Source organism: Mycteria americana, chromosome 1 (genome assembly GCF_035582795.1).
Source record: "Mycteria americana isolate JAX WOST 10 ecotype Jacksonville Zoo and Gardens chromosome 1, USCA_MyAme_1.0, whole genome shotgun sequence".
NCBI lineage: Eukaryota > Metazoa > Chordata > Aves > Ciconiiformes > Ciconiidae > Mycteria > Mycteria americana.
Window position 1 is genome coordinate 196,181,997 of NC_134365.1, and position 13,209 is coordinate 196,195,205.

The following is a 13,209-nucleotide window of genomic DNA, read 5'->3' on the forward strand; positions in this document are numbered from 1 at the left end:
AAGGTTTAAAAAGCTGCTAAAAAAAAGAAAAAAAAAAGTTGCATGACATGAACATAGGGCTCAAAAAACTTAATGGATCTTTTGGAATTTTCCTGGAACCCAGGACTTCACCATTAGGTAACAAATTTTTCAAGTGCCCTGCTGGAGAAGGTTTGAAGTTCAAACCCCACTGAGGATTCCTGCCAGGGATGTATTATTCTTTTACTTTTCCTTAACCAATATCCACCCTGGCTAAAAGAGGGGCTAAAGGAAGAGGAAAAAAAAAAAGGAAAACAAGATTTAATGATTTCCTTATGACACAAGCTTGACGAAACGCAACCTATGGACTGGCAAACAGCAGGTAAGTTGGAACTCCCTCCCCCAAAATCAGTTGTAAATGTTAATTATTTTCAGATAAATTCCTCAAAAGTGGATTTTCATTTCAATTACCCCCAGAAACTCATTTGTTTTCAGTACATTTTTTGTGCATGTTCTCAATGTACAGCAGTGAATGCTCAAGTAAAACTACAAACAAGTAATTTTCCTTGGTAGTAATATAACAAGTTAACCTGGGCATTTTATATACTAACTTTGCTTGAGTTTAACTGGTATTATAAATCTGTGGGGAACTTGGTAAATGAAACACTGTTAATAAGTCTTTAGAGAAGTGTAAAAACTTGTGAAGTTATTTGGATCTGTTAGGCCATTATATTTTTCTTATATTTTACAAAATGAGCAAAATTCTAAAATGTTTACTGGCAGTTTAAAGTAAAAGGCTATATATATGAATTTAGGCAATAACACTGCTGACAAAACAAATAAAATTAAAATTGAGATGTAAACAATCCAAACAGTATGAGGAATTATTTTAGTTTTGAATATTTTACTTGTGAAAGCAATTCAAAATGTTAATTGATTCAGAATTCTGAGAATCCTATTACTGCTATGCTAAGAAAAAAAAAATAACCACAACATTTTTAAAATACTCTGCTTCTGCCAGTTCCTGAGGACTACCTAAGTCATGTTCCTCTGCTTTTTATATACTGACAGCTATATAAAACATGCAATAAGTTATGTCACGTGTACCAAAAGTAATACTCACCACAAAGTAAGATTTTAAAAAATTGGTAATACAAAGACAGATTTTAACATAAAATTATGAAAACAGTATCATATTTACTTATTCCAAATAAGAACTGGCTTGAAAGAGAGTTCATGCACAGAAAAAGTGCATAATGTACATCCATACACTTTTCAAAACAGATGCAAATATACATTTTAATTGCTGTGAATATACTGACACTATGGAACATATAAAAAAAACCCCTACAACTTACATGGTACTAGAAGAGATTAATTTGTATTTTGTTATACTGAAATGGAAGAATGAAAAAAACCCAGCAAGATACAATTCTTAGGCTGGCAGTAATCCAGCACTATGCAAAGAAACTAATACAATTAAAAGCAGAGAATGTCTTACCTGTGAACAAAGCAGCATAACAAGTTCAACCACTGAAGTACTCGACTTCATACAAACCAGACCTGCAATAAATAGTCAAAAATGAATTTAAAAGATTGGGGATATTTAGTTATTATAGCTCCGTGGTTTCAGAAATTCCATAAAATATCTGTGAGGTATATTTCTATCACTCAAATTCCCTGAAACAAGGTTCAAGCACAATTATCTGAGAATCTCAAACATACTTAAATGTTCAGAAAGCATCAGAGCATCATCTGGAATAATCTATACCAGGTTCAGGATAGAATGTTTTTTTAATTAAGTCTTTTTGGCATTTAGCTCAGTTCACCATTTAAATAAATAAATAAATAAATACTTATCTATATAATCCAAAGCAATTTAATATATGATAAACATAAGAAAACAATCTTTGAAAACTAAATCCTGTAAATTCTTAAGAATAACCTGATCAGACATTAACAGCTAGAGAATAAGGCCTCTGCTTAGAAATTATTTTAATTTTCATCTGGTAATTGATTTTCCTGTAATTGAAAGCTTGAATATTAATACAAGAGGCATTAATGTGAAATATTATTTTTATTAAAATTATAATCTATAATTTGTAGTCCGTGTTTTTTAAAACAAACTTTGAATTATGCAGTATAATTGTTACTCATTGTTTTGTACTTAATTTGAATAATTAATACCTAATAACATTGCCACTATTGGAAATACTTCTTTGCAGCTTTGGAAATGCAAATTTACTTTCTGAGAGAAGCATAGCATATCTAAGTATTTAAAAGATGCATTGCAAAGAGACAAGGAGGAAATTACACTTCTACTGTTAACTCTATATGGTAGTTCCTGTTACCTAAAATCATATAGGCAACACATTGATACGTTGGTTTAGGGCATGGAAACACTCTGGTTGTGTTATAAAAATGATAAATACACAAATATAAAGCTTACAACTAAGGACTAAATAGGAAGCTGAAAAGCAAACTGATGTGCTTTAAGTAGGTTTCTACAAACAGCGATTAGAGACAAAAGCACTCCTACACAATAGCACATATATTTATTGCGGGTAGCGGATAAATACCCTTTTGTGCCCATTTTGCTAACAACCCCATCCTTATTGTACAGTAACAGAGAACAAGCTGTAAGAAGCCGCTAGGATTCCGTTCTATCAGATATATGGGCAGACAGTTAACTAATTAAATAAGAGGCAGATGTGCAAAGCTCATTTAGGGAGACAATTGCTGTAATTGATCAGCTATTCTCATGCTCAAGTGCTAGAGGATCAGAAAGATTAATGGGGTACTTATCACCTGCAGGCTACCTCCACTGTTTGAAAGCTGACAAAGAAAATCCAAACTGAAGACTGAACTCTACAGTTAAACCAATGCAGGTAGCACAGACACATCAAATATTTTATCTTAGAAAGTTCTCTGGTTTATTATGAATCCACCTCATATTCTGTAAAACTAAAAAAAAAAGTCTTTTCTGTCACATGCTCACTTATCTTCTTTCAAAATCAGACCTCAGGTGTATTAAAACATGATCGAGTCAAAATAATGGTCTTAGAAACATATTCCCATGCTACAGTCTTCTAAGTTTGTACATGTCTTTACCTTCTGATTTTGCATCAAAACAACAAATGTCTCCATCATACACATTTTTGAAAAATAAACCAATTAAATTATATAACAAATGTTTATGCATCAGTATTAATTTGTTTGTATCTTCACCAGGTTTCCAAAAAGAATAGAAAACTCAATGCAAAATATACACCTTAAAGAGAAACACATAATGACTATTTCCTGGCTTAATGTATTAAATTAGAAGTTTTTAACTTTCAAAGACAGTTGGTGATACTTATGCCACCTGTGTAGCTTCAAATGATATGAAAGAAAGTTTGGAGCATGGATCAAAATAAACGTGCCTAAAATGGCACAAGGCTAGGATAAATACTCCCGATTATTATCCAGATAACAATGATGAGTCTTAATGACACAAAGGCTGTATATATAATAAAACAGGACTCTCTGAAGGAAGTGATAATCACCTTAGTGCAAAATTTTCAGTTTACAATAATAAGAATTTTTATATACTATCATTTTTTAAGGCCTGATGATTCTACGGGCTTGAGTAAAATGATCATCTGACCTAAAACTGATGTCTTTTTTCTATGTGTATGGATATCACTTGATAACTTTTTGTATATCACATCTAATCAACTGCAAGCTTGGATGTAGCATTCTAGCATCGGAAAGGCGAATCTAACTGATTTTGATGAAATTAAGAAAGAGGAGGATACAGAACTGACATCTGGTTAGCACATCAGCACACCCATGAGTTGTAACCAGCTCTGTAATCACCTGCTGATGAAACAACCATTGATAATAGCCATTAACACCTCTCATAACCAGAAGTATTCAAAACTTGATGTTCTAAGAGGCTGGTTTTCACGTCAAAAAGAAACAAATAACTATCTTAGAGACTGTAGCGCTTTTCGCATGTGAAGATAGAGGGAGATAGGAAAGCCTCACAAAAGAAGCTCATGGTGTCAAAGATGGATGCAAGGAATACGCTTTGCAGGGAGCTCAGTCTACAGCAGAAACGAAGTGTGCAGCGCACTTAGCAAATAAGCAAAATAAGGAGTAGCCATAACAGAAAATAGGGAATCCCATGCATCTTGATGAGTAGGAAGAAGGAAATAGAAACAGAAGTACTTTCTATTAATCTTTAAGTATTCATACCACGCATTCCTTGAAGTAAAACAGAATACAGAAACGTGAAACATTCATAGCAGGGCCACCATTTCACGTTATAAGTTTCTTGCTTATCAGCCTCCTGCTCCCACTTCAGGGACTCCTTCCACTCAAATCATATGAGGGAAAGTGTGTGCCCTCCACTATATGCTCCATTTCCTCCTTCCTAGCTGCCAAGGGCTCTATTTTTGTGTCCTTTGTGCTTCTTCCCATTTTCGCTTATTCCTGATGAAGCAGGAAAGATTTGAAATAAATAAAGACTTTTTTCCAGTTACGCAAAACACAATCAATCTTCAGAGTTTACTGTCAGAGCTGTTGTGGAGTCAATAGTAGCGAATGATAAAAACAGATCAGACCTAATGGAGGACAGATCCATTTCTGCCTATTAGGAAAAACTGTCAGAATGCAATCTCTGGTTTATGAAGATCTCACATAATCAAAAGCTGTAGGAGAAGTTAAGAAAGAATCATCATCCCTGTCTTGCTGAACTTATCTTACATAGACCAGAAAAAAGATTATTTGAATAATCTTTTGGTTTTTAAATTTGTGTGAACCTCTGTTCCAGGAAGTCCAGCTTGTGTGAACTGCCTCCCTGCTTTTGGCTTGGTACAGACACTAAAACCATTTCCTTCAGCAGACAGTATATATTCTAAGAGACAAAAAAAAAGTAAAAGAGGACAAAAATGTTCTGCTCCCATTTTACAGACAGAAAAGAAGGCACAATTTGGTTGAGGTATCTTCACAAAATAAAAAGTAGAATTTGTAGCATGAATCGGAATAAAGATCAATTTCCTAAGCCCCAAATACACTGACAACAGCATTTATTCTTCCTCTTTATAGTTTTGCAGGATTTCACAGAGGTTTTTAGAATGTGCAAAATTTTATCAGTTTTAACATAATGAGAAACAAAAGTGATATCAAGCTTTGAAAAATAATGGCTTCTCTGATTGAGGAGAGCACACAAATTTATTTCAGTTCTTTCCCCCCACTTAACTCCAATGAGAAAAAGTATTTGCAATTCAAACTAAAACTGTTGCCTACATTCTTCAGCTGCAGATAAGTTCTTCCTATACCATCTGTATCAAATGCCATTAAGGAAGCTAATGTAATTACTAAAATACAAGCGGATATTTCCTGCATACAGCAAGGTTAAAAAGGTCATTGATTAACTGAATGGAGTATGTGCTTTTTATATTTGCTGTTCTTAGTACTTTTCTTCATGGTCTATTCTCAGTCCATTAAATATAGCCATCAAAATTCAGCAGTTTGATGGCAACAATGACCACATATATGGATGCAAAAACTGGGAGCATCAAGTGCGTGACCTTAGCTAATCTGGAATAAATGATGTATGCCTGGCAATTATCTTGAAATGCTCTGGTTTACTTGACTTCTTTTTCAATGTTCTTCTGTTGGCCCAAAGATATGCTAATTATTTCTTTTCACTATGACTTATTAATGTCTAAAAAAAGATTAATTTCAACTATACTATTTTAGTCATGCCTGTGGCATTAATAAATGTCATGGGTTCAAAACCTCGAAGTCACCATGCTGAACTAGTCAGTGTGAATTTCTATTTTGAAGAAATCTAACGTAGGCTGATAAAATCAATTTTTAAAAAAATCCTTATGAAATAAGATCACGGTTTTGAACTTCTTTTTATTATTATTAATACAATGTGTGTATGAGTCTAACTGAATACCACCACAATTTCATCTGGTCTTTATCAAGGTTTGCCTGCATTTTCTTTCAATGATTTTACTTTGTGTCAACTTAAAACCTTATTGGAGCTGGAATCAATTGTAATATTAGCAAAAACAAAAGTTAAATGTTTTTATACCTTATGTTGAACTTCGAAAAAAAGATGCAATTAACTATACTTTAGAGCCTGCAGAAATTTTTCACTCAATTATAGCTCCTACTTATCTGAAAGTCTCAGGTATGGCTAAATAAAAAGCTTGAGAAAGTTTAATCCTTTTAACCCAGCTCACAGAGAAAACTTGGCCTTTATTACTCCTGTACAGCATGTCATCAAAACTATAGGAGCCTTGTAAAGAAAAAAATGCTTATGACAAAACAAAGACATGCTATTATATGCATTATTTTATTAACATATGAAAAGAGCACAAAATGTACTTAGAAATTAGCATAAGGTCCTAAAACTAGACAAAAAAAAATCAGAAAATACTAGAATTCTCCTTTTTAACCTGTATTTTTGTAAGGTCAGCTATTTTCTTTTTCCTACTGATATAGTTTCCAGGTACTTTAAACAAAACCGTATTGTTTCAAATTGTTCCTTACAGCTACTGGTAACTCATACTGCGGTATCTCTTCCCATAATCCTCACTGACTTCTGTGCCAAGAGACAGAGTAGGAATTTTCCACTGGTAATGACCACTCGCAAATTGTGTCTCCATTTTTGATAGAACTTTCCCTTATACTCTGTTCAATACTTAGGAATTGCACAACAAGTTTTCAAGGACAGTTCATGCTGGTGACAGAAACTAAAGCAAGTTTTGGCTCTGATAGTACGAGGGAAAAATGTGATGGTGATGTTTTAGTTGGAAATGCAAGTTTTCCTTCAAGCTTATTTGTTCTTGCAAAATGTCTTCTTGCCAGCAAAATCTTATGGCAAATGTTTTCTTGAAATATTTTGCTAAATCCAACTTAGAATCAAATAAATAAACTTAGGATTTCTTTTTTGACCATTAATTAAAATTACTTGGATAGTTTAAATCTACATTATTCCCCCTCTGCCATATGTTGTCATTCAGAGAAACCTACATTCAAATTGATGGTTTTAATCAATTATCAAGTTGCTGGTGAGTTCACTACAGAACTAAAAAGAGAGCATGGAGGGAAAATTAAAGGTAGGTGAAAAGTTTGAAAGTAAATGCTAAGTATGTAAAACTATTAACTGAAATGACAGATGTTCTTATTCCAAGAAAAGTAATTATTAGAAAAAAAATAAGCAAGATGTGTATTAAACAGAATGTAATGTTTTGCAAGATTACACTCAAAATTGATTTTAGAACCATACATATGTCACATATTTTGTAGATGCTTAAATTACACTAATGGTCTTAATTCATGAAAAGCAAAGGCTGGCAAATATTCAGGAATTGCAGAAAGTCTGCAGATGGAAATCACAGCCGTGTTGCAAAATAATTACAATACTACTTTTACTAGATGAAAGGAAACGCTATTCCAAAGAACGTATACTCACTAAAATAACAAAGTCAGGGTTATGGATTTAACAATTCCCTTCAGCAGCCTTGACTGGCAGAACACAACATTACCACCAACTCTAGGGACCATGAAGGATGGCTGTATTAGTACTCCAGACCATCCTTTATATGGGTAGATCTCCTTTACAGAGCAAAAGAGTGACACAGAAAACCATGATGAATGTGAATTTGATTCAGTGCTTTTGCAGTTGATGAAGACAGTTACACTTCTTGGAAGATTTTTTGTTATGGTGAAAGACACTGCACAACACGTGTAATATTCTTTATATCTGGTACCCGAAAATCTAGGAAAAGCTATCATCCAGGTTATCAAATGAAATGCCTTTAAATACCTTTATCAGAAATCTTTAGAACTCATATCTTAAGATAAACACCTCAAATAAACACTGATAGGTCAACATAAAAAATAGATTTTAATCTGTTCAAACCTGACTCAAATGGTTCAGCCCGATTAGTCAAATTCGTAAAATAAAACAGATCTTAATACTAGGATAATATTTAAAAGAATAAGAATGCTATGTAACAGATTCTTGAATTATTTTATTAAAGTAAGAAAACCTATACTTCTTCACCACTGCAGTTACTAAAAAGGAATCTAAATGAGGACTATAAAATATCCAGATGGAATCACAGAATGGCAAAAACCCTTGAGAGCATACCTGCAGAGAGGGGATTTATTACAATGTATATATGATTTACTTTTTGAAATTACAGACTTTCGTACTGGGATCCCTTTTGAGCTGTAATGATATTGGCAAAACTGATGCTGGTGCCACATTACTCTGAAGAGCCTAGCCTTATACCAACGTATGGAATTTTTGTCAATTTTCCATTGGTGTTAATGGGATGCACAAATTCTCATTCATCAAATGAGGAGATCACTTAATCTCTAAAATAAAATCCACTACCACTGTTCAGTTTTGTATCTCACTGAAGATTTTCAAAACTGATCCAGTTTTTCATTTAGCGCCTTTGGTAATTTTTTCCTTGGCCAACGGTCCATTGGTATTTACTCAATATATGTATTTGTGTGTCTCTCTCTTTCTGTTAAAACAGTATCTCTTTGGGTGGATCTCTTTTCAAATATCTGTTGTGACGTAGTGAACTAATATGCTTATCTAATTGCTATACTAGGACAGATCTAAAATTTATATCAATCTATCATGTATCAACTGATAAATTGTTCTAATTAGTATTAATAACACAAAATTATTCTTTTCATATAAAAGAATACAACACAAATGTTAATTATAAGAAAACAATTCCCTGATACATTTAAGTGCAGCAGATTTTTTTGGAACAATATGATACTTACTATATACTAAAATTTTATTTGGAAACTAAATGTGTTTCGTTCTTTTCTGAAGTCCCCTTCTAGACCAGCGATCACACTGCACTGCAGCTGATCACATTAAAACACCTCCAATCTTGAAAATGTCTATAAAATGGAACTATTGCTTTTCTGTTGAAGTCTACTTCAGTTTCAGGTAGACTTGACTAACTTGTAAATGTTTTGGTGGAAGCCTGGAAGAACTAAAAAATAAACTACACTTAGACAGAGGTTCTGGAAAATCCAAACCTCTTATTTATCTAGAAAGAATCTCAATGAAAACCATTCCAATTTTTTTCCAAACACCCAACAGTCCACTGTGAAAATTAAAATATGCTCCTGAAAGTCTTCTGATTCCCTTTTTCTGCTTCCCCTTCCCTTTATCCTATGATATTACTCAAATAAGTGACTCAAAGTTATGGCTAAATTTCTGCCGCAGCTGCTGCCCTGGATATTTTATTTCAATGGATGGAGTAAGAAAAAAATTGATGGACAAAGCCATTTAAAAATGAATTCAAAATGTGAAAAATTAAAAGATTTTTCAAGTTTTGTCATGTGATATTTTCTCAAGATGCCATTCCTTTCCTGATCAAGTTGCTATTTTTGTGATTAAATTTGCAGAAAAATTACTAAATGAAAACAACCGATACCAAAGAAGTTGCCACATACTCAAGACACCTGGGAAAAAAACAAATATTCTGAGATTTTATGTTCTACTGATCCCTCACAATTTTCTTATTTAAATGAAGAAACATCTACCCCCTCCTTTCTCTTTTTTCTCAGTCCTTCACTTCCTCTCAAATCTGTCTTACAGGAAATACATTTAGAAGAATTACCTCAACAGTGAATTATTTTCAAAGAAGCACACAAGCAGAAATCAGAACATTAATTTTACTCAACCAAGCAAATGTTTATACTTTATACGTTCACTACACCTATGATGCTTTCTCTTCATCTCAAGAATCTTTTCCAATTCTTTCTAAAGCTGGCAAAAGTGACATCCTGAACAAGACGGATCATAAGGATGATCCCAAATGACAGTCTCTAGAATATCACGCTTTCCCTGAAAATGCAACAAGGAGCACAATTCAAATGCATTACTCAATGTTATTTTTCCTTAGGTATGAAGTTTTATTTTTCTCCTGAAATTTATCAACTTTTCCTTAGTGTCAGCCTATAACTTATTCCTATTTGATGCCCTATTTTCTGTGCTTACTCTTTTTTGTTTCTCTCTTCTTTTTTTAAACACAGGAATTGCCTTTTATTTCCTTCTTTCTACTACTACCTTCTAGATCTTTGTTACACTCTTTCCTATTATTAGGGGGAATATTATCATCGTGGCGTGACACAAGTGAAATGTGTGTATAGTGAATGACAAAAAAGGAAGGAGAGAAAAGGATAGGCTGCACAGCAGTAAAACCACTTACTCTTTACTGGTCCTCCTTATTTCCTTATATTTCTTCTCTTTGGCAATCTTGGGGCCATACTGAGAGATCAGTGAGTGAACCAGTGCAGCTACAAATAGGAAGTATCACAAAACCTCACAGAACTCATGCAGCTTCCTAAATGTCTAAGGCCAAGATGACTATTATTTTAACTAGGTGTGATCTCAGTAGCAGAACCCACCAGTTAATTTTTGTATCTAGTTGAGCAAACTGTTGATGAACTAATATTTTGTTTAGATGGTAATTGTTTTCTGAGAATTTGATAACAAGGAAAAAAAAAAGATCTCCATTTCCACACTGAACTTTGCTGACCTTAGCTGGCGGCCATCAGATCTTGCTGCTATCCTGAAGCCCTACTGACAAATGGTAATCATTCTAAAACAGTGTCTCTCAAAACACAGAACCGTACCACAGTCATAGATCTCTTGAAATAACTTGTATTTCTTGTGTTTCAGTTTTCTTTATTTACTTGACAGTAACATTGTTATGGGCTCTCCCTAGACCTGCTTTGACATCACTTTGCCATCTTAATTTGACATATCACAACTGTCTCTGTTGTCTGACAAGTTCTTTCAGCGTGAGGGTTTCCCATTGCAAGAAAATCTCCACAGACAACATCACTATTAGTAGAAAAAGATTGGATCATAAAATTCCATATACCAACAGACAAAAATAAGACATTATATAAGACAATATACGTTTAGCAGGTTTGGTTTTTTTGGTGAAGGTAAATTTTAACATAAAGTTAGGCTGAACACAGTAAAGATATATTCTCTTAGCCCTTGCAAAAATAATCCCAGGTCTGTAGGGAGTCTGTTAACATCTAGATAAATCAAGCTTGATGGTTCATTAATGTTTATGCTATCATTAACATTTTTTTCCTATCAAAAACAAAAGGCTCTAAAAATAGGTATATTTTTAAGATTCAAGTGTGGTAGTTTCTCAAGTCAATTGATTCAAGAGTTTTTGTGGAATATTTTTTGTTTATGCCTTGAAGGCATGGAAACAAGCTCATCCATATCCAATAGGATGAACTATAGAAGTGCCTTTAAATCATCAGGACAAGTAAGGGAGTTTTGTTAAACTCGGTCACTGATTTAAAGGTTTCAGTCTGGGTCATAAGAACAGGTGATAAGTAGACACAGAGTTAAGGAATATAGAAGGAGAAACTGTGACCAGGCCTAATGAGATTAGTTTTGTAAAGAACCTGGACATGTTGCTCAGGCTACACGGAAAAGGATTATTAGACTACGTCTCATGAGAAATACATCTTTCGGGGCAAAATCTGATACAGAGATGTTATTTGCACCCTATAGTTTATCAGAGTTAGGTAGTTCTCTGGAAAATACTGCTGGGATAATAAAGTAGATTGATACCATTTTTAAGCCTTTAGAGGACAAAGGGTGGGGCAAATACCAGCCTAACTGTTTCAAGTCCAAAATCAGGCAGAGTCCCCTGCTGAGTTCTGAATGATGAATTAAGTGGAATAAGAACCAGAGAACCTCTGCCTGTGGGGAGCTTCAGTCACAGCATGAACATCCTGTAGATACTGAATACCTTTTTGGCATACCACCTCGTTTTTCTTTGGACCTGGACAGTAGAGGAGAAAATAATAAGGGGGAAAAAGGTGGCTGTTCTAAAAAAAAAAATCGTACAACTTAGTCCAGTGTTACCATGCAGCACTGCTGTATACCTGATATGATGAGTCCACCTACAGGCTAAGTTACAGTAGTGCCTGTATATGTTAAGAACTTTCTCAAGAATCTTTAAAAAACTATTTCCTTGAAATAACGTTAAATAGATCTCTTGCTATTCTTTTTGTAGCAGGAGGCAAACTTATTGAAATAAAAAAGGGAAAAAAGAAAATTATTTTCCGTGAAAGCCGAAAGTTAGAACAAGAAGGAAGACAGAGGGACATCTGACCTGGATGGTATTAGGACAAAGAAGGAGTATGAAGTCATCAGGGAGGGTATTCTTCTAGAGTTTTAAGGCAAAAAGACCAGTCCTTTCTAGGCCTTATGGCTTGCAACTGGAATACAGACTACTAGCTTGAAAAAGAAACTTGTGAGAAAGGGCCCAATGCTGCTGAAGGTAAGTGGGACCTGAGGACCACAAACAACTCCTTTTCTTGCTCTTTAAGGGCTCCAATATTTTGTGCATTTCTTTATGTGCTTTAAAAGAACAGCAATTGGTATTGTTTGGTTTGTAATAATATAATTTTTATCATAGCACTTTTAACAGTAATTTAGTAACTTCAAACATCTACTGGTTTCTGTATTTTCAAGGATAACTTTCAGAGCTTCTTTTCAGCAAACTTGACTACTTTACACTGTTACCAGGTTTTGTTTTCCTGAGGGCACGTATTTATTTTTTCTTTACTGCTGCACTCTCTTAACCCCTTCTGTTGAATATATGTAGCTGATTCTAAACTTTACAATTAGTCTCACATTTCCAGTCATTTTTTCTCCATTGGCAAAGCAACAGACCCCCCCACCCCCATTTCTGCCTAATGGCAACTCCATACATTTTGGATTGTAAAGGTGTCTTGATTATTAATTAATGTAACAATGATAATATAATCAAGGACATATGATCTGAGTGCCAACAACAATTTCTACCCTTAAGTTACACTGGGACCACACAAGCCAAAGACAAAGGAGAGGGCATGAGCAGTTAACCTCTGCTACATAGTCTAATACATCTTAGTAAGTGTCCAATTCATTAGACAGGGATAGAGTGGCTCATATGTGTAATTAATTATTGGCAGGTTTACTTTCAAAAAGGTGCCAGATGCTATGCATTTCCTAGTTGCTATCTGGATCTCTGATCTATATGTTTCCTGCCACGTTAAACACCTGTTCAGAACATACTTCTGCACACAGGAACTTATGTAATTCAAGAGTTAAATATTCAAAATCAAATGAATGTGTATCCTCTTCACTTTCTGATGTTTGTAATTGTATCCCTTTAAAGGCAT

General features: G+C 34.0%; 1 protein-coding gene across 1 annotated transcript in view; it reads right to left on the bottom strand.

Annotated features, from left to right (window-relative positions):
* Positions 1-13,209, bottom strand: part of NBEA (neurobeachin) — a 235,388-nt gene that overhangs the window by 70,427 nt on the left and 151,752 nt on the right. The window contains exon 32 of the mRNA XM_075498349.1: positions 1,460-1,521. Coding sequence (XP_075354464.1) covers positions 1,460-1,521 — 62 coding nt within the window. The remainder of the gene's footprint in view (positions 1-1,459; positions 1,522-13,209) is intronic.